The following is a 22,657-nucleotide window of genomic DNA, read 5'->3' on the forward strand; positions in this document are numbered from 1 at the left end:
TTTGATGCATGGTTGATGTCCTTGATGATCTTTTTCGCCTTCCTGTGACATCGGGTGCTGACCGTACCTCCCTCTGGAGAGCCCTGCGGTTGCGGGCGGTGCAGTTGCCGTTCTTCACCACACTGTCTGTGTGGGTGGAGCAATTCAGATTGTCAGTGATGTGTACGACGAGGAACTTGAAGCTTTCCAACTTCTCCACTGTGGTCCCGTCGATGTGGATAGTGGGGTGCTCCCTCAGCTGTTTCCTTTAGTCCACGATAAGCTCCTTCATTTTGTTGACATTGAGGTTATTTCCTGGCACCACTCCGCCAGGACCCTCACCTCCTCCCTGTAGGCTGTCCCGTCATTGTTGGTAATCAGGCCTACTACTGTTGTGTCATCTGCAAACTTGATGATTTAGTTGGAGGCGTGCATGGCCTCGCAGTCATGGATGAACAGAGTACAGGAGGGGGCTGAGGCCCTGGATCCCTGTGTTGAGGATCAGCAAAGTGGAAGTGTTGTTTCCTACCTTCAACACCTGGGGGTGGCCTGTCAGGATGTCCAGGACCCAGTTGCACAGGGCGGGGTTCAGACCCAGGGCCCCAAGCTTAATGATGAGCTTGGAGGGCACTATGGTGTTGAAGGCTGAGCTATAGTCAATGAACAGCATTCTGACGTAGGTATTCCTCGTCCAGATGGGATAGGGCAGTGTGATGGCATCGTCTGTGAATCTATAGGGGTGGTAAGCAAATTGTAATGGTCTAGGGTGTCAAGGTGAAGAAGAGGTGATATGATCCTTAACTAGGCTCTCAAAGCACTTCTAGATGACAGAAGTGAGTGCTCCAGGGCGATAGTCATTTAGTTCAGTTACCTTTGCTTTCTTGGGTACAGGAATAATGGTGGACATCTTGAAGTAAGAGGGGACAGCAGACTGGGATAGGGAGAGATTGAATATGTCTGTAAACACTCCAGCCAGCTGGCCTGCGCATGCTCTGAGTACGCGGCTAGAGGATGCCTTGCGAGAATTGATACACTTAAATGTCTTACTCACGTCGGCCACAGAGAAGAGCCCACAGTACTTGGGAGTGTGTTATCCATAAAGCGGGCAGCAAGACGTCGGTGTCCAGGAGCAACACATCGGTGTCCGTGACGTGGCTGGTTTTCCGTTTATAATCCGCGATTGTCTGTAGACCCTTCCACATACGTCTCGTGTCTGAGCCGTTGAATTGCGACTCCACTTTGTCTCTGTACTGACATTTTGCCTGTTTGATTGTCTTACGGAGGGCATAACGACACTGTTTATATTCAGCCATATTCCCAGTCACCTCGCCATGGTTAAATGCGGTGGTTCACGCTTTAGTTTTGCGCAAATGTGCCATCTATCCACGGTTTCTGGTTAGGGAAGGTTTTAATAGTCACCGTGGGGACAACATCCCCTATATACTTCCTAAAGAACTCAGTCACGGTGTCCGTTTAAGCGTCAATGTTATTCTCAGAGGCTAACCTGAACATGTCCCAGTCCACGTGATCAAAACAATGTTGAAGCATGGATTCCGATTGGTCAGACCAGCTTTGAATAGACCTTAGCACGGGTACTTCCTGTTTGAGTTTCTGCCTATAGGAAAGGAGGAGAAAAATGGAGTCGTGATCTGAGAGCGGGGGAGGGCCTTGTAAGCATTTCGAAAAGGCAAAAAGCAGTGATCTAGTGTTTTCTCTAAGCGAGTACTACAGTCAATGTGTTGATAGAACTTCGGTAGAATTTTCCTCAAATTTGCTTTGTTAAAATCCCCAGCTACAATAAAATGCGGCCTCAGGATATGTGGTTTGCATAAAGTCCAGTGTAGTTCCTTGAGGGCCTTCGAGGTATTGGCTTAAGGGGGAATATACACGGCTGTAACTACAACCGAAGAAAATTCTCCTGGGAGGTAATAGGGCCGGCATTAAATTGTGAGGTATTCTAGGTCGGGTGAATTAAAGGACTTGAGTTTCTGTACATTATCACAATCACACCTTGTGTAGTTAATCATGAAACATACACCCCCACCTTTCTTCTTCCCAGAGAGTTATTTTTATTCCTGTCTGCGCGATGAACTGAGAACCCAGCTGGCTGTATAGACGGGGACAGTATATCCCGAGAAAGCCTTGATTCCGTGAAACAGAGTATGTTAAAGTCCCTGATGTCTTTCTGGAAGGAGATCCTCGCCCTGAGCTCGTCTACTTTATTGTCCAGAGATTGAACATTAGCGAGTAATAACCTCGGAAGTGGTGGATGGTGTGAATACCTCTTCTCCGACCGGCGACGACTTGGAGCAGCCTCTGGGATAAGTTAAATTACCCTGGGGGGGTACAAGCAAATGATCCAATTCGGGAAAGTCGTATTCCTGGTCGTAATGCTGGCGATTTACCACCGCTCTGATATCAAAAAGTTATTTCCGGCTATATGTAACACAAAAAAACATTATGGGCTAATAATGTCCGAAAAAACACGTGAAAAAATTAAACTGCAAAGTTGCTTACGAGCTAGAAGCAGAGCTGCCATGTCGGTCGGCGCCATCTTACTAATGTATAGCATAACAATAGCATGTAAGGACACGTTAGGTATTTGTGTAGAGCGTCTTTACCTCAATGAGGACCAACACACTGGCGATGAAGATGAACATCATATTGAAGGCCAGTAGCTCAAGAAGCGAAAGAGCCAGGCAGCCTTTCTCGCTGCACTCCTCCACAGCTAGCACACACTGGCTAAGGAAAAGCATTGTCTGCCACACAACACCTCAAAGCTCTCAACTGATACAATATGTTGATTTGCAAATATTCAACATCAGAAAGACATTATGAATTAGGCATTGACTTTTGAGTGAAATAGTCCATCTTCAAAAAAAGATACATTTTCCCACCAAGTTGAATTTGAGCTGAGTGAAAAGGCGTACAAAAAAGTCCACAAAAACACCCACCTGAAAGAAAGAGAATGGTGTTAATAAGAGTTTAATATGCAGTTTATTTTCAAAGCATGCAGACATTTGTCAGAAGCACCTGCGCATCATCCATATCGTCGTCATACATTATTTCCAGAGAATGTACAGAGGTCCATTGTTTGTTGCTAACATACCGGTATGTAAGCCAACCAAAAATCAGAATGTCTGATTCTTCATCCAGCATAGAACATGATTGCACTTACCAGGCCTACTGAAACTCCAATGGCAAACACCAGCATCCACCTCACAGCTTCATACTTTTTGGCTCTCTAATAACGTGATAGAAGAACCCATGTTAGAAGAGATAGGAAAACAACACAATTGCAATATGCAGTTTGTGGAAATGAAAAGTAGTTTTTTTTACAGCTTCTGAAAATAAAGGCATTCTAGTGTAATTGGTAGTCTAACCACATACTTAATGACTTAGTAACGACTTTGTAACTAACTCAAAATGTAGGCTTATTTATCACAATACCAATGCCACAATTAATTTCTTAGTATACCTTGTTGTTCATCTCCTCCAGAACTTCAACATATGGTTCATTGATGCACCTGTCATAATCCAGGCTCTGCCAAAATATAGAGAGAACCATTGAGTCAGTGTGTGTTTAATTGAATTCAATCTGTAGTTTACTTTTCTGACGAGAAAGATTTCAATGATACTCAGGTAACAGACGTGGTCAAGAGGTAGTCTGGTCCCATTTTATTTTGTGCTCTTGCCTACTCCATTGTCATTGTCAGTCCTTATATTGACATGACAATTCCATAAGGAGTTGGCAAAAAAAGCTGAAACAGACTGGCAACCAGGCTAGTCAAGAGCTACACTGATGCTCATTTGGGTGTGTCTATTTTCCCTTCATTCATATGGAGTTAGGCCAACATCTTGATCTGCTTCAAAGGGATTTCATCACCTCATAATCTTTCCTTGGAAGGATCTCATCCTCTTCATCTTGAGTTTCCCCAAGAATAGTCTGGAAATTAGAAGAATGTGACACTGCCATCATTGTGCATGAAGAATAACAAAACAATGACACGAAACTACTCTCAGCCTGACAAATAAGGTTATGCAGTGTAGTGCACCTTCCCAGTCATCATGAAAAGATAGCTGGCACTTACTACACCTAGTACTATATGCCACACAATAACCCCAACAAAAGAGCAAGCTGTTGGCTGAGGTTTCTTCCTGAGTCATGCAAGGCTGTGAATAGCCGGAGGGAAACAAATAGCTAGATGCTAACGTTGCTCTCTTTCAAATGTAACCTTTATTTAACCATACCCTTCCTCGACAATGAATGCCCCCTTGTCAAACAGTCCGATAGGGTGTTTGACAAGGGCCTCTATTAAACAATGCACATCATGCATAAATACATGGCATCGGTCGTGCTTAGCAAGCATCAAGCTTGAGTCACAGATAAAACATGGAGGGTTAGTTATAAAATTTCCTAGCGTATTGCCAGTGGCTACTAGTTAGCATAGTTGCTCAGCACTGTCAGCTAGGTGTCATGTTGTTTAGTTTGACTCACAGAACACATTACCCCAAAACATTTATTTAGCCTATAATGTTACTGACAGCTATATTCTGTAACATAGTCAAACTCAATATTTATTTATCAAGCTATTGTGCAACATAGTTAGCTACCTAAGATAGCACTGAGAGATATCCACACAACAGAACAGGGTGGAGCTTTCTCCAGCCAGGGTGAAGTCAGGACATGGGCTCAGTTTTCCTTGGAAAACTCACACACAATATATTGCACATTGAGGCAATTCTACACATTATAAGACATTATACAGATTCTCTCTCACCAGTTCCTCGGGTGTTCGTGTATCTTCATCCCTGCAGCAGCAGTGACAACATAAGCAATTCCCACAGCACGCCATCTTCGTTGTTGCCTCTTCAGCACCACCACTTCCCACAATGGCCGTGTTCGAGAGGATCGCAACCGCAATGCATCATGGGTAAACTGTGACTGCCTGACTGATCTACAAATCATAATGAGTCACTATTTATGATGCAGGGTGATTTGTAGATCATTCAGTCGGCAGCCGCATGCAGTCGTTTTGATGCTCTCGAACACGGCCAATAAGCTGTGACGAACAAAGAAGCGGTCATTTACGGAAACGTATCAAAACTGCGTGTAATTTACGCATGTGTGATACTTATTATTCTCAATAAAAAAATAACAACAAGATTACAAAACCCAGTTATAATAGTACAGCACAAATAATGTGCATGCATTCGCCTTCAAACTTATCGCACTGACTGTGTTAAGTTTAAGTTTACCCAGCTCGAGCTTCTATAAACTGACCGGATGATCAAAATCGTAATGTTTCATGGGTAAATTGTGACTGACTGATCTACAAATAATAATGTGAGTTAGTTATTTATGATGGAAAGTGAATTGTATATCAGTCAGTTGGCAGTCGCTTGCATTGTGGAACACGCCCACTAATTTCAACCATTTTGCCAGGTCAACGGTGCTATACATTGGTTTCAAAGTGCAAGGATTGTGATGCGTGCCAGGGTTGTGGGTTTGATTCCTAAGGGGGACCAGTATTAAAATGTATGGATTTAATACTGTAAATCGCTCTGTATAATAGCTTCTGCTAAAATGTAAAGATAGCTAGCTACCCAACCTGGTCTCAGAATATTTTGTATTAGTCTGTATGTAAATCTGCGATTCCATTTAGGATGTTTTGTATGGTATGTATTAATTTCTGAATGTTAGTCACTAATTTCGTATGGTATGTTACAAATTCCAAATTCAATTTGTATGTTAAAAAATTTGCCAAATATATGATGGCCTAGTGGTTAGCGCATTGGACTAGTAACCAAAAAGTTGCAAGATTGAATCCCTGAGCTGACAAGGTAAAAATCTATCGTTCTGCCCCTGAACAAGGCTGTTCCTAGGCCGTCATTTAAATAAGAATTTGTTCTTAACTGACTTGCCTAGTTAAATAAAGGTTAAAAAAAGTGTGTGTTACGAATTATAGCTAGGTGGCTAACGTTAACTAGGTTAGGGGTTAGAGGTTAGGGTTAAGTTTAGGAATTAGGTTAAAGAGTTAACTAAAATAGTTAGGGGAAGGGTTAGCTAACATGCTAAGTAGTTGCAAAGTAATAAGTAGTTAAAGTTGCTAATTAGCTCAAATGCAAAAGTTGTCCGTGATGAGGTTCAAACTCGTTGGGTTGCTAGACAATCGCATTATACGCCCACCTATCCACCCCAAACAAGTAACCATCTGTCTAATGTAACCATACCGAACGTAACATATCATACTAATTTGAATGTACCGGATTTACGTTTACTATGTTACGTCAAGTCTATGAGACCAGGCTGAGAGACCAGTTCCCAAAAGTGAACGATGTCTAATGTCAAGGTTTTCTAGCCAACCAACATGGTCAATGCCACTATCAAGCCAATCTACTTCTTCCTGTGAATTTCTGGCAGAATAGACACTTTTTGGCATATTGCTGACTTTCTCAGTTGGGAATGTGCATTCCACAATGTGACAAAACAAAAAAATAAAGTGAAAAGGGGAATGGTAAAAACCTAAATTGCAGCACCATCTAACCATGCACCTATACACTATCCCTAAAAACCCACCACACAATCCTACACCAGGCTGTCGGCCTGGAAGGATGGAACCCCTTCTCTCTAAACTTCCTGTAGATATTCTGCATTAAAATATCTCACACCCAAATATTTCTCTGCTGCTGGAACTACCACATTTATCTAGTCTGATTTCCACTCCATCAACGCAAAAAAATCTAACCTTACTGAAACTCATCCTCTCTTCAGGCCTACTCACTGGGGGACTCCCAGTCCACTCACTCACCCCTAGGCTTTCCTCAGCTCGCTTCAATGCCTAAGCATAGGAAACTTTTTTTGCCCCACTCGAACTCTGGCAATCTCTCTCTCTTTACTTCGGATCCCCAGCTGCATGGGCATCCCCCCAGTTGACACAGTGCTTTCTGTATCCCAAATGTACACTCCCTCTGACTATGGCCTCCTGCACATTTGTCACATCGTGGGATCTCCCTTCTACACACTGTTGCAACATGTCTGAATCCCTGGCACGTAAAGAACCAAAGCTTGTTCGGAACATAGGCCCTCACAGAATAGTAATTACAACCTGACCTTATCGGGAAGAAACTCTGTGTGAAAGCGCAACAAGATAGACAGAGTATTCTCAGTATCACCATTGCCACTAGGTATACTGTACGTCTCAACAAACAGCAGGCGCCACAAACACTAGGAACATTCCTTTTCATTTGATTCACCTATACACTCAATGCTACCCCACTGATCTCCCCTTTTAGCGGAGAGCAAAGCACAGAGCAGCATGACACAAATTTACAGTGCCTTGCGAAAGTATTCGGCCCCCTTGAACTTTGCGACCTTTTGCCACATTTCAGGCTTCAAACATAAAGATATAAAACTGTATTTTTTTGTGAAGAATCAACAACAAGTGGGACACCATCATGAAGTGGAACGACATTTATTGGATATTTCAAACTTTTTTAACAAATCAAAAACTGAAAAATTGGGTTAAAGTTAATACTTTGTAGCGCCACCTTTTGCTGCGATTACAGCTGTAAGTCGCTTGGGATATGTCTATCAGTTTTGCACATCGAGAGACTGACATTTTTTCCCATTCCTCCTTGCAAAACAGCTCGAGCTCAGTGAGGTTGGATGGAGAGTATTTGTGAACAGCAGTTTTCAGTTCTTTCCACAGATTCTCGATTGGATTCAGGTCTGGACTTTGACTTGGCCATTCTAACACCTGGATATGTTTATTTTTGAACCATTCCATTGTAGATTTTGCTTTATGTTTTGGATCATTGTCTTGTTGGAAGACAAATCTCCGTCCCAGTCTCAGGTCTTTTGCAGACTCCATCAGGTTTTCTTCCAGAATGGTCCTGTATTTGGCTCCATCCATCTTCCCATCAATTTTAACCATCTTCCCTGTCCCTGCTGAAGAAAACCAGGCCCAAACCATGATGCTGCCACCACCATGTTTGACAGTGGGGATGGTGTGTTCAGCTGTGTTGCTTTTACGCCAAACATAACGTTTTGCATTGTTGCCAAAAAGTTCAATTTTGGTTTCATCTGACCAGAGCACCTTCTTCCACATGGTGTGTCTCCCAGGTGGCTTGTGGCAAACTTTAAACGACACTTTTTATGGATATCTTTAAGAAATGGCTTTCTTCTTGCCACTCTTCCATAAAGGCCAGATTTGTGCAATATACGACTGATTGTTGTCCTATGGACAGAGTCTCCCACCTCAGCTGTAGATCTCTGCAGTTCATCCAGAGTGATCATGGGCCTCTTGGCTGCATCTCTGATCAGTCTTCTCCTTGTATGAGCTGAAAGTTTAGAGGGACGGCCAGGTCTTGGTAGATTTGCAGTGGTCTGATACTCCTTCCATTTCAATATTATCGCTTGCACAGTGCTCCTTGGGATGTTTAAAGCTTGGGAAATCTTTTTCTATCCAAATCCGGCTTTAAACTTCTTCACAACAGTATCTCGGACCTGCCTGGTGTGTTCCTTGTTCTTCATGATGCTCTCTGCGCTTTTAACGGACTTCTGAGACTATCACAGTGCAGGTGCATTTATACGGAGACTTGATTACACACAGGTGGATTGTATTTATCATCATTAGTCATTTAGGTCAACATTGGATCATTCAGAGATCCTCACTGAACTTCTGGAGAGAGTTTCCTGCACTGAAAGTAAAGGGGCTGAATAATTTTGCACGGCCAATTTTTCAGTTTTTGATTTGTTAAAAAAGTTTGAAATATCCAATAAATGTCGTTCCACTTCATGATTGTGTCCCACTTGTTGTACAAAATCATCTCTGGTAGGATTCTCAGAGCAAACATTGGAAGTCTCCACTACAACTGTTGACTAGCTCAACCTCAGGGTGCTTACCACTACCGTCTGACTCCATTTTGAGATCATCAAGGTTCTCAAGAGAGCATGAACACCTACAATACTGGTCAAAAGTGTTGGTACACCGACTCATTCAAGGGTTTTTCTTTATTTTTACAATTTTTTTTACATTGTAGAATAATAGTGAAGACAACACTGAAATAACACATGGAATCATGTAGTAACCAAAAAGTGTTAAACAAATCAAAATATATTTTACATTTGAGATTTTTCAAATAGCCACCCTTTGCCTTGATGGCAGCTTTTTACACTCATGGCATTCTCTCAACCAGTTTCATCAGATAGTCACCTGGAATGCATTTCAATTAACAGGTGTGCCTTCTTAAAAGTTTATTTGTGGAATTTCTTTCCTTCTTAATACGTTTGAGCCAATCAGTTGTGTTGTGACAAGGTAGGGAGGGTATACAGAAGATGGCCCTATTTTAGTAAAAGACCAAGTCCATATTATGGCAAGAACAGCTCAAATAAGCAAAGAGAAATTACAGTCCATCATTACTTTAAGACATGGTCAGTCAATACAGAACATTTCAAGAACTTTTAAAGTTTCTTCAAGTGCAGTCTCAAAATCCATCAAGCGCGATGATAAAACTGGCTCTCAGGAGGACAGCTATCACGTCTGCTTATTACGTCGCCAGAGTACTAACCACCGGGCCTGTTAATCATTATGATTCACACCTGTTAATCATTATGATTCACACCTGGACTCCGTTACCTTAATCTCCTCCCCTTTGTCACTCTCCCATGTTCACTCACTAGTTGGTGTTGTTCTTGTGTATCTGCATACTGCCTTATGCTAGTGGCGTGTGCTTTGTGTTGTTATTTTATTAAAACGTTGCACCTGCTTCTGACTCACCGCCCAGTCATTACAACCACCACAGGAATGGAAGACCCAGACTTAACTCTGCTGCAGAGGATAAGTTCATTAGAATTACCAGCCTCAGAAATTGCATCCAAAATAAATGGTTCACAGAGTTCAAGTAACAGACACATCTCAACATCAAATGTTCAGAGGAGACTGTGTGAATCAGTCCTTTGTGGTTGAATTGCTGCAAAGAAACCACTACTAAAGGACACCAATAAGAAGAGACTTGCTTGGGCCAAGAAACATGAGCAATGGACATTAGACCGGTGGAAATTTGTCCTTTGGTCTGGAGTCCAAATTGTAGATTTTTGGTTCCAACCGCCATGTCTTTGTGAGACACGGTGTGGGTGAACGGATGATCTCCGCATGTGTATTTCTCACCGTAAGGTATAGAGGTGGTGTTCTGGTGTGGGGGTGCTTTGCTGGTGACACTCCACCCGGAATCATCCCAAGAACATCGGCAGTTTCCTTCTACCGGAATTCAGCCGTCTTTGCCGGCATTGTACCAGAATTCCCAGAAGCGGCTCATGCAATTTTAAATACATGTATACAACTGTACCCGATTTAGTAATTATGAACACTATTATACATACAAATTATACCCATCCAATTTATTTTTCTCATTTTATTTATTTGTAAATGTGAATTGGTCCCAGCCATTCCTTTGTTCCAGCACTCCGGGGGAGAGCTAAGAATGACCGGTTGAATTGAAAATTGTTTTGTATGTTTAGAACATCCTAAAGCTTGATTCTGCACTTAGTTTGACCTGTTTAGTCGACATATAATATGTAATTTTGAAGTTTTGATGCGCAACTTTTCCGGACCAGAGGACATTTTGGGTGCATTTCAGCTGATATTGTTAGCAGTAGCTAATACAAAGACACAAGACTTGAAACCAAACGATGTTTTGGGTAAGTATGAACCCTTCCAGTACATTCTGAACGAAGACCATCAAAGGTAAGGGAATATTTATGCTGAAATCTGTGTTTCTGTTGACTCCAACATAGCGGAGAAATATAGCTTATATCTGAGCGCCGTCTCAGAATATTGAATAGTGAGCGATTTCTGTAACGTTAAAAATAAATGTAACAAAGCGATTGCATTAAGAAGCAGTGTATCTTTCTAACTATATGTAGAACATGTATATTTAGTCAAAGTTTATGATGTCCATTTACGTTATCTTGCCGCGCTACCTATATTTTCTGCGGACATTTTTGAGTATTTTCTGAACATGAATTCAATGTAAATTGACATTTATGGATATAAATGGCATATTATTGAAATAAAAAAAATGTACTGTGTAACATGTCCTATTACTGTCATCTGATGAAGATTTTCAAAAGGTTAGTGAATGATTTATTTTTTAATCCTGCTTTTATAATTTTATATTTTCTGGGACAAAATGGCTGCCTCTTGTCTTCGTTTCGGTGGTGGTCTAATATAAATATGTGGTGTGTTATCGCCGTAAAACATTTAAAAAATCTGACATGCTGGGTAGATGAACAAGGTGTTTATCTTTCATTTGAGCTATTGGACTTGTTAATGTGTGGAGGTTAAATATTTCTAAAAATATGTTTGCATTGCCTGCGCCACGGTTTGAGCTGAACGGGGGGGGGGGTCAACAAGTTTGAATTAACCTTCTCAAAACCTGAATGTAAATACCTTTGCTGCAAATGTGTTATACATCCATGCCTGTAAATTTTGACAAAATTACACAAACCTAAAACACAAGGCAATTATCCAGGCACACCTGTGGTTGCAGGAATAGGGTCAATGCTAGAGCCATTGTCAAACTTTGTATTTGATTAAATCTCAATGTGCAAGCATTGCCCTCATACGTTAAAGACTATACATTTCATAAATAAGATTTCACCAATAACAGGATTAACAGAAGACTGTATTTTGGTCACATTAGATGTCGAGAGTCAATATGCCAGCATTTCCCATTTATGGGACTGGCAGTCCTAGCTCACTATTAGAGAGACCTACATACTAACAAATACCCACCAAAAAAATTTATTCTACAGCTGGATGAATATTAACTACTTCAGTGAATTCTAAAGCCAAACGAATGGAACGTCAATGGACTCCACATTCGCTCCAAGCTATGCTAACCTTTATGTGGGTCATTTTGAAGAACTTTTTGTTAACAATGAAAATCTATTTTTTTATAAAATCCTGAAGTGGTATCGCCATTTTTTGCATATGGGGAGGCACGGGAAAAGAACTGTCTGACTTTATGGCATTACTCAATGACATTGACCCCAATCTCAAATTCACTATGGAATGTGACACAACGTGCCCATTACGCTGCACTTCGAGAAATCAAATGGAACCCTGTTTACAACTCTGCATAGAAAAGAAACGGACAGAAATACTCTATTACTGAGGGACAGCTTCCACCCTGAGCCATTTAAAAGAGGACTTCCAGCGGAGATGCGCAATAGGTTTCCAAGAAGAGGCTAATCTCCACAATGTGTGGATGAAGCTCTAAATTTGGCATTGGGGAAAACACAAGATGAACTGCTACAAAAAAGACTCACTAGAGCTAAAGAACAATCTGTAATGTTCACCACCACATATACTTTGAACTCGCGCAAAGTGGGAGATGCTTAAAAGAAACACTGGCATGTTTTAAACATCGGACCCAGCTCTGCCAGCTGAATTTAAGAATCCACCACATGTTGTATATAGGAGAGGTCCCAATTTACACGTTGGTCCATGCCAGCCACAAAATAAGCCAGGCTTTCTGCCCTCTTCCGAATGGAACTAGGCACGTGTGCGGGTAAATATAAATATAATTGTAGAGGTTGCACACAGTGCAACAATATGATAAAGCATGAATATTTCTGCCGCCCTGTCACAACTTCGGCGTTTGGCGGTCGACGTCACCGGCTTTCTAGTCTCCACCAATCTACATTCCTTTTTCCTTTTGTTTGATCTTGATTGGACACACCTGGTTTCCATTACGTTATAATTTATTCCCTATTTAACCCTCTGGTTCCATCATGGTCTTGTTTATTTGCTCTAGAATGTTGTTCTCCTTGATGGAAGATTGTTTATTGAGTAAAGTTACGATTATTACTCATCTGTGTCCTGCGCCTGACTCCGCCTTACCCACATCACCTAGACTATTGACACGCCCACATGCAGGAAAACGGTTCCAAATAAATTACATTATTACGTCTCCACCACACATGTTATCTACACGATGAAATGTCCACGTGGGCTGTGTTATGTAGGCAAAACCTCTCGTTCTCTCAAACAGAGAATTAGTAAACATAAAAGTTCACCCAGGAGAAAGACAGGGATTATCCAGTCGCAGTACATGTCAATGATATTTCTACCTTTAGATTTTGTGGTATAGAGAAAGTCAATATATCAGACTGGGGAGGGGATATAAATAATGAACTGGGCAAAAGAGAAGGTTTTTGAATTTTCACCCTCTAGACATTATCATGTGAACATGAGTTAATGCTGCTACTTCAGACTACTCTGATGTTTTTTCTTGTACTGTACCCAATGATTTATGGAAACTTATTTGATAGGTCGATGTCCTCATTGTGGTTTCACAGAGTCTTGTTTAATACGTTTTATATAAACACTTTATTAGAATGATCAGAATACTTATGAAATGCACCTTGTTATATTTGGTAACACATGCTTGTTGTCCTTACACTCCAACCCCATTCGAAGCATTAAACTGACGAGGGTGGAGTAATGTATGGGTGCAAATCAAAAACACTCACAAAACTCTGACGAAGGCCTTGAGGCCGATACGTAACGTTTAATAAAGAGCAGTGATACTAGCAAGAGCGGTGTTTCTTATTTTTTTCTCATCTTATTCAACTGTTACCATGCACCTGCAACAAAGATAGCTCAGGTGTGCGGTTGACTTTTGAATTTTGAAATAAATTACCCTGCAGTGAGTCATGTCGGCTATTTCTCAAAAGTTTCTGACAACATGCCAAGCAGAACTACTAAGAACTCGAGCAAAACCACCACCCCTGTAGATGTGCAGGGGGGGACGATTCTAGGGGCCTGTGACTGACAGGGTCCCTGAAATATTATTAGAACATTAGGTACATTGTTTTCAATATTAAATTATTAACCTATCATCAGTAATATAATATTTACATGAAATGGTTCGGTCCTGGCCCCAAACCAGGCGTTACTTGCTAGCAGTGAATTGCGAGTGAGGAGTGCCGGTGGAGCATCATGTCTCAGCTTCCTAAAGACAAATCTGGCTTCCAAAAATGAAAAGAAAGACAGGAGAGATAAAAGAAAGCTGTCACACAATTTTTCACAAAAGAAGGTGGGTGTAGTCCGTGAGTGGTGGGAACTAACCTGTTAGCTTAGTCCATAGTTATATAGGCTACCTTTGCTCCACTAAAATGATTTACTTGATATCTTCAAATAATATTCTGAGTGATTACATTTAGCTCCTCTTTTAGCCGACATTTAATCAATGCAGGCAAACTTTTAGCAAGCTAATACTGAATCAGTTGTCCCTGCCCCTGCCTGGTGCCAGGCCCAACAGATGCAGCTTCAGGCTCAGCAGCCCAGTCTCCCAATCCCCCTGAACCAGCCCTGTCTCCCCATACCCCTGAACCAGCCCTGTCTTCCCATCACCATACCACTGAACCAGCCCTGTCTCCCCATCCCCATACTCCTCAACCAGCCCTACTCCCAACTGAAAAAGGAGGTGAGCAGCATTGTGTTGAATGACATTTCAGTTGGCACAATTGCAGCCACTGCAATGCATTGAGGACAGGAATGTGATTCTCCAGTCAGAAAAAAATCTCACTTGACACAGAGGCAGCCAATATCAGAGCCTTAAAGGAAGAGATGCAGGCTCTTAGAGATGGATGGGAGTCTCTCCTGTCTGAGGCAACACTGATTACTACGCAAATGGATGTTGCACCTCAATTTAGCAAGGAACTCAGCCGCCAGAGGAAAAGGAAGAGATTCGATGATGAGACCTCTCAAGAGGAGACAGCTCAGGACAGTGCAGCAACGGTGTTTCGGAACAGTGTTTTTGTTACTGCTATGGACAACATCATAAGTGACCTGGACACTAGGTTCCACACCACTGCAAAAACTGTATCAGAATTTTCTGCTGTTCTGAAAGTTGGGCAGATTAGTGAGGATAAAGTCCCCACTGTGTGCCAACCACTGATCATGAAGTATTCCAGAGATCTTACACCTGAGTTTCACTGTAAATGACACCTGAACACTGTATATACTGCCCCTTTCCCCCCTAACTTATTCCCTCTTGGTCTCCTGAATGCAATTTGTAAGATGCAGCTGCAAAGAATTTGAGTTGCTTTACGTATATTTTGCACACTGCCTGTGACTGTTGCTGGTGGCGAGGGAGCTTTCAGTGAGCTAAAACTGATGAACTATTTGAGGTTCACTATGTCACAGGACAGGCTTTGCAGTCTTTCCATGCTATCCATTGAAAATCAGTTAGCTAGGAAGCTGAACTTCAAAGACTTGATCAGTGAATTAGCAAGGCTCAGCGCTGGGCTCTTGGTGAGTAAGGCTGAGCAAGGGCCAGTGATAACTGTTAAATGGCATGGCTGTGGATATTGGATCACTACACACATGATGCCCACAGGCTGAGAACAAGACTGAGAACAGACTGAGAACAAGATAAATCTCAAAGTACTGGCTGGATTGCCATAACATTTGTTGTGCACAATCAAGACCGCAAGTGGAAGAAACCTATTGATTTGGTGACCCCTTGACCTTTCCTCTAGCGCCACCATCAGGCCTTTTCATTACCATTTTGTTTTCCATTTCTACTTTTACAGCTGATTATTTTCTAGTTGGTATGTATACTTAGTTCAAAAATCTGCTTCTAATTTTATTTTGTTCGTTATATCATTCTATATGATAATGTTAATTTATTTTAATTGAAGAGGTTAATGTATTGTGGCAAACCTCTTCAAGGTTAGGAGCGTTTGTCACAAATTAAGTGGTAAACTGTCACCAAATCACCCAAGAATGAGAGTTCTTTCGAACAGGACAGTACCTGTGTTTTTGTTTCTCCGTCCTGGTCCACCCAGGCTGTAGGCGAGGTCAAGGATAGCAGGGTTCGGTACACGAATCGGGTTCTCGGTAGTTCCAGGTCCAAACGCCAACAGGTAAATCCAAAACAATCCAGCTCATACACGGTAAATCCAGCCAATCTCTATTGTTTGTTTCTCTATTGTTCATAGATCCTTCCAGCACTCTCTCTCTCTCTTCCTGGTTTTTCTTGACCCTTTATCTGTGTGTCGGCTCCACCTTCTGAGGGTTCCCCTTGCTTCTGGGACTTTCCCGGGCGATGTCTAAGATTCCCCGGGGATGCCTCCCATATACCAGCTCAAAGGGAGAAAACCCCAGCGAGGCTTGAGGAACCTCTCTAATGGCAAACATCAGATACAGCAACATGCAATCCCAGTTTATCCCATCCTTATCGATTACCATCCTGAGCATTGACTTCAGGGTTCGGTTGAATCTCTCAACCAGCCCGTCCGTCTGAGGATGGTAAACCGATGTCCTCAACTGTTTCACCTGCCACAGTTTACAAAGGTCCGCCATAAGGCGGGACATAAAGGGGGTCCCCTGGTCGGTAAGGATCTCCTTTGGAACCCCTACCCTGGTGAACAAGAGCACTAATTCCTTTGCGATATTTTTGGAAGCCATCGTCCGAAGGGGAATGGCTTCTGGGTAGTGAGTGGCATAATCTAGAATGACCAGAATGTATTGGTGCCCTCTGGCGGATTTGGGTAGTGGGCCCACTAAATCCATCGCTATCCTCTCAAATGGCGTTTTGATTATGGGGAGTGGCACTAACGGGCTTCTAACAGCTGGTCGGGGAGCTGTTAACTGGCACTCCGGGCACTCTCCACAATGCCGAGCCACTTCAGCTTGAATTCCTGGCCAGTAAAACCTCCTTACAATCCAGTCTCGGGTTTTATCGATACCAAGGTGTCCACCCAGAATGTGCCCATGAGCTAGATCCAGTACTGTCCTCCGGTACCGAGTGGGAACCAACAACTGTTCCACCACATCAACCCCTATTTTCGAGACTCTGTACACCAAACCCTTTTTCATGATGAAGTGAGGAAAACTATTAGGCATCATCCCAACATTTATGGGAGTACCATCTACGACCTGCACATCTGCTCTGGCTTGCTGCAGGGTTGGATCCTGGTTTTGGGCCGTCCCGAAATTAGTCAAGGACCCTGCCAGGTCTGCTGGTTCTGGATCGTCGTCCTCTGGATTCAGATTGATCCCAGCCCCACTAGTACCGGGCTGTTCGTTATCAGCGAGGTTTGCCACTTCATCCTCCTCCTCCCCTACTAGCACCTGTGATGTTGTCCCCTGGGAGACCTCTTTTCTTGGCTTTGGTTGAAGGCCCCATGCTTCTTCCTGCTTGGTCAGGGTTGTTGGCTTCTCAAATATGCCATTCTTGTGGCCTAACTTCGCAAAGTTAGGAAAGTCTCTACCCAATATTACATCATATGGCATCTTTGGGACCACGCCGACCTCATAATCCAGCAGACCATCCTCTGTTTGTATGCTCACTAAGGCCGTGGGGTACAGACGGGTATCCCCATGAATGCATGTAACACTGATATCCTTGTATCCAGTTTATGATTCGGCACTAGGCTTGCAACGACCAGGGTTAGCATACTGCCGGAATCCAGCAGTGCTTCAACCTCTTTCCCTTCAACCTTCACCCTGCACATATGTTTGTTTCTTGATCTTTCAAGTACAGTGGTTACAACAGGACATGCATACCGTATATCATCTTCATTTTCACCGAGGTTACATTGCATTGGCTCTTCTTTAATAGGGCAGTAGGCTGCAATATGTCCCGGTTGATTACAATTGTAACAGATAATAGGGGTTCGGGGGGGAGACCCCCTCGACACCCAGTCCCGGTTTCAGTTTTTTTCCTTAGTGTCTCGGCCTGATTCTGATTCTTTCCTCATGGCCCCACGCTGCTCTCTTCCCCCTCTATATGTTGGGACAGCCTTACCCTGTCCGCTGGTTCGCCCAGGCCTGGGGAACGGGAATCTTTCCTCCTGTGCCTGCTCAGCTGTTCCTGCCGTACAATACCGTTCAACCAGGCCCACGAGATGGTCGGCGGAAAGTACCTCGTTCTGGCCAACCCATCGTCTCACTTCTTGGGGTAGACCTCACTGAAACTGGTTGAGTACGATGGTCTCGACGATCTCTGCGGATGACCGGGTCTCTGGTCGCAACCATTTCTGTGCCAGGTGAATCAAGTCGAACATCTGTGTTCGTGGGGGTTGTCCCGGTCGGCAGGACCACTGGTGGAAGCGGTGTGCCCTCACGGTATCGGTCACTCCCAGTCTAGTCAAGATCTCTCCCTATAGTTTATCGTAATCCTGTGCATCTTTCAACTCCAGGTCGAAATATGCTTTTTGAGCATCCCCTGCCAGGTATGGTGCCAGAAGCCCTGCCCATTCTTCTTTCGGCCACTTCTCCCTCTCTGCCGTCCTTTCGAAGGTGGTAAGATATGCTTCCACATCATCCTGTGCTGTCATTTTTTTGAAGAAAATGATTGGCCCGCCTCTGGGTATTTGCAGCTGGTAATTGAGCCCCAATTTGGTCCGCTAGCCCCTTTAGGCCTTCTCTTAACTCCCGGGTGTTTCTCTCTTGCTCTTCTCTGAGCAGCTGGTTGGTGCAGTGCTGAACCTGTAACGTGTCCTGATACATTCGCATTGCATCCTGATGAGCTATTTGTTGAGCTCTAGTTGCCTCTTGTTGGGCGGCCACCGCTTGTAACAGGGCCTGTATGGCTCCCTCCATACTCATTTTCCTGAGAAACTGTCCTAACCAAACAAAGCCACAAAAAAAAAAACCTGACTCCCCTTTGGAGTGCTAACTGAACACTTTTTTTTTTTCCTTCTACCTAACCAGTTGTATGGTTAGTCCATGCCCGCATCCTCCACCACGTGTGGCAAACCTCTTCAAGGTTAGGAGCGTTTGTCACAAATTAAGTGGTAAACTGTCACCAAATCACCCAAGAATGAGAGTTCTTTCGAACAGGACAGTACCTGTGTTTTGTTTCTCCGTCCTGGTCCACCCAGGCTGTAGGCGAGGTCAAGGATAGCAGGGTTCGGTACACGAATCGGGTTCTCGATAGGTCCAGGTCCAAACGCCAACAGGTAAATCCAAAACAATCCAGCTCATACACGGTAAATCCAGCCAATCTCTATTGTCTCTTTCTCTATTGTTCATAGATCCTTCCAGCACTCTCTCTCTCTCTTCCTGGTTTTTCTTGACCCTTTATCTGTGTGTCGGCTCCACCTTCTGAGGGTTCCCCTTGCTTCTGGGACTTGTAGATTTGGCGGTCGGCCATTTTGTGATCTGTAGTTCTGACAGGGGTGGCCATTTTAGTGATCGGGCAGAGCCCGTTTATTAGTTCTGCTCTCACATATCTGCCATTTATCACTCGACCCCCTTCTTTGCCACAGTATATTTAAGTTATATTTATTTTAAGTTATTCATTAATGCTAAGAGAATTTTCCATTCAAGAGTTTTACCTTTAAAATGACATTTAGACTGTAAAAGATGTCCTTTAGCATATTTCTTATAGAGGGTATCAGTCTTGCATCAAATAGTGAATTCCACTGTATGCAGAATGTTGCATGCATGTCTGCACAGTGTTATATTATCACAGCTCACTGTCATTAAATATCGTACAGTAAATATTGGACTGCAAGAGAGTTGCAATCCTGCAAATGTCAAGTTATTTAAACATTTGAATGGGTCAATTGGGTTCTGGAGGTGTGTGGTTACAGCAATTGCGCAGGGTTGGTGTGGCCTGTGGTGGTGAGGCCCAATGTGACATAATTTCATGGGTCCCAAAATCCCTGGCGGCGCCCCTGGCCGGTCCCAACCAGCGCCCACGACCAGTGGTTAGAAAGTTCACTAACAAGCAGCACGTCATTGACGCATCGGATCTGACGGTATTCAACCCCAAGGTCCAAGGGTCTCATCCTTCATTGACTACTCCACGGCGGTTGTACGGAGATGTAAGGCGTTTGAGGTGAAGGCTCGACTCGATAATTAAGATGGACTACGAATTGCTGTACCCGGCCACATTGAAGATTACGGTCAACGGAACACATAAGAAGCTTTACATACCTGAAGAGGCTGCTGCGTTTATTGTTTGTTTATTGACTATCTCGGGTCAAAAACTTTACGCTGCGCCTTTGCAGCTTTGGATAACTTTTGTATTCAAATCTGGTCCTGAAGCAGTTCTCAAGTGCTCTTGTTCAGTAACATTTTCTTGCTACTGTAACTGCCACCATAGCTCAGATGGATCCGTGTGAATCTACACTGCTCAAAAAAATAAAGGGAACACGAAAATAACACATCCTAGATCTGAATGAATTAAATATTCTTATTAAATAATTTTTTCTTTACATAGTTGAATGTGCTGACAACAAAATCACACAAAAATTATCAATGGAAATCAAATTTATCAACCCATGGAGGTCTGGATTTGGAGTCACACTCAAAATTAAAGTGGAAAACCACACTACAGGCTGATCCAACTTTGATGTAATGTCCTTTAAACAAGTCAAAATGAGGCTCAGTAGTGTGTGTGGCCTCCACATGCCTGTATGACCTCCCTACAACGCCTGGGCATGCTCCTGATGAGGTGGCGGATGGTCTCCTGAGGGATCTCCTCCCAGACCTGGACTAAAGCATCCGCCAACTCCTGGACAGTCTGTGGTGCAACGTTGGTGGATGGAGCGAGACATGATGTCCCAGATGTGCTCAATTGGATTCAGGTCTGGGGAACGGGCGGGCCAGTCCATAGCATCAATGCCTTCCTCTTGCAGGAACTGCTGACACACTCCAGCCACATGAGGTCTAGCATTGTCTTGCATTAGGAGGAACCCAGGGCCAACCTCACCAACATATGGTCTCACAAGGGGTCTGAGGATCTCATCTCGGTACCTAATGGCAGTCAGGCTACCTCTGGCGAGCACATGGAGGGCTGAGCGGGCCCCCAAAGAAATGCCACCCCACACCATGGTAACCCCCTGCAGAACCACTCCTTTATTGGGGGTGTCTTGCTAATTGCCTAGAATTTCCAAATGTTGTCTATTCCATTTGCACAACAGCATGTGAAATTTATTGTCAATCAGTGTTGCTTCCAAAGTGGACAGTTAGATTTCACAGAAGTGTGATTGACTTGGAGTTACATTGTGTTGTTTAAGTGTTCCCTTTATTTTTTTGAGCAGTGTATATTGGTGCCCAGGCTTGGTCTTTAGGTGGAAGAGCCTCAATCTTCTTTTATTGATTTTCATTTTCATATGTACAAATTACGAGACTATAGAGTGGTTGAACAGACTGAGGCGTCTACATTGGAGAGTTGAAATCCCCTGCATGTTATAACTAGCGGGAAAACCCCCTTTTGGAACTTTGTATGTTCATTTTTCAGGTGTATTATAGTTCGGGTTCAGGGTTCATACAGTTAGTTTAGGCTCAATGAGAATGGGGAGAGTTAAACACATGGGGAAAGGTTCCATCCCTATCTTTACATCTTTATTCATTCTGCATATTGGTTCATCAAAATGCAATGACAGGTAACAGACTGTGTTTATGTACATGGAACATTAGAGGGAGCCATAATCCTATTAAAAGGAAAAATTTACTATTTAAAAAAAAATATATATATATATATATATATATATATATATATATATTGATGTTGCTCTGTTGCAAGAAACTCATTTGGATGATAAGGAGCATCTGAAATTGCAACAAGCGGGTTTGGTAAAGTGTTTTTCTCATAATTTACATCCAGAAGTAGAGGTGTGGCAATTCTTGTGAAAAATAACCTACCACTTTGTCACGCCCTGACCTTAGTTATCTTTGTTTTCTTTATTATTTTGGTTAGGTCAGGGTGTGACGAGGGTGGTATGTGTTTGTCTTGTCTGGGTTTTTTTGTACATCTATGGGGTTTTGGTTTGTCTAGGTAAATGTAGGTCTATGGTGGCCTGGTTCCCAATCAGAGGCAGATGTTTATCGTTGTCTCTGATTGCGGATCCTATTTAGGTTGCCATTTTCCATTTTGGTTTTGTGGGTTATTGTCTATGTGTAGTTGCATGTCAGCAGTCGGGGTTATAGCTTCACGTTCGTTTTTGTTAGTTTGTTTAGTGTTCTTCGTTTAAATAAAGAAGAATGTATTAATTTCATGCTGCGCCTTGGTCTCCTCATTATGACGAATGTGACACACTTAAGGTGTTTAATTGTGTGAAAGATACATTTGGTCATTATAATTAAAGGTACTTTACAAGGGCAGGACATTTCCATAATGATTATGTACCCCCCCCCCCCCCCCCGCCCCCCCTGCCCACCCCCCTGATTTCCTCATTAAGGTATTTCTAGACTTTTCAGAATTAAACTCAGACACTGCAGTGGTTGGAGGAGATTTTAATTGTTTGTTGAACCCCCTTATTTATTTATTTTTTTATTTTGTTCGTTATATCATTCTATATGATAATGTTAATTTATTTTAATTGAAGAGGTTAATGTATTGTGGCAAACCTCTTCAAGGTTAGGAGCGTTTGTCACAAATTAAGTGGTAAACTGTCACCAAATCACCCAAGAATGAGAGTTCTTTCGAACAGGACAGTACCTGTGTTTTTGTTTCTCCGTCCTGGTCCACCCAGGCTGTAGGCGAGGTCAAGGATAGCAGGGTTCGGTACACGAATCGGGTTCTCGGTAGTTCCAGGTCCAAACGCCAACAGGTAAATCCAAAACAATCCAGCTCATACACGGTAAATCCAGCCAATCTCTATTGTTTGTTTCTCTATTGTTCATAGATCCTTCCAGCACTCTCT

The 22,657-nt window shown here is 42.9% G+C and overlaps 1 protein-coding gene across 3 annotated transcripts in view; it reads right to left on the reverse strand.

Annotated features, from left to right (window-relative positions):
• clcn6 (Cl-/H+ antiporter 6) overlaps window positions 1-16,034 on the reverse strand; it is a 39,548-nt gene extending 23,514 nt beyond the window's left edge. Inside the window, exons 1-7 of one of the 3 annotated variants that reach the window (XM_021565635.3) lie at window positions 15,808-16,034; window positions 4,761-5,042; window positions 3,866-3,925; window positions 3,458-3,523; window positions 3,158-3,223; window positions 2,867-2,933; window positions 2,601-2,707 (exon numbers count right to left, since the gene is read on the reverse strand). In XM_021565635.3, coding sequence (XP_021421310.3) covers window positions 2,601-2,707; window positions 2,867-2,933; window positions 3,158-3,223; window positions 3,458-3,523; window positions 3,866-3,925; window positions 4,761-4,835 — 441 coding nt within the window. In that variant the 5' untranslated portion in view covers window positions 4,836-5,042; window positions 15,808-16,034. Of the gene's footprint in view, window positions 1-2,600; window positions 2,708-2,866; window positions 2,934-3,157; window positions 3,224-3,457; window positions 3,524-3,865; window positions 3,926-4,760; window positions 5,043-15,807 lie in introns of those variants that run through there. The other 2 variants (XM_090202579.1, XM_090202578.1) reach the window with 2 other exon arrangements.
• Window positions 16,035-22,657: the final 6,623 nt, after the last annotated feature.

The sequence above is a fragment of the Oncorhynchus mykiss genome, chromosome 16 (assembly GCF_057628025.1).
Source record: "Oncorhynchus mykiss isolate SJ-2025 chromosome 16, ASM5762802v1, whole genome shotgun sequence".
NCBI classification, from domain to species: domain Eukaryota; kingdom Metazoa; phylum Chordata; class Actinopteri; order Salmoniformes; family Salmonidae; genus Oncorhynchus; species Oncorhynchus mykiss.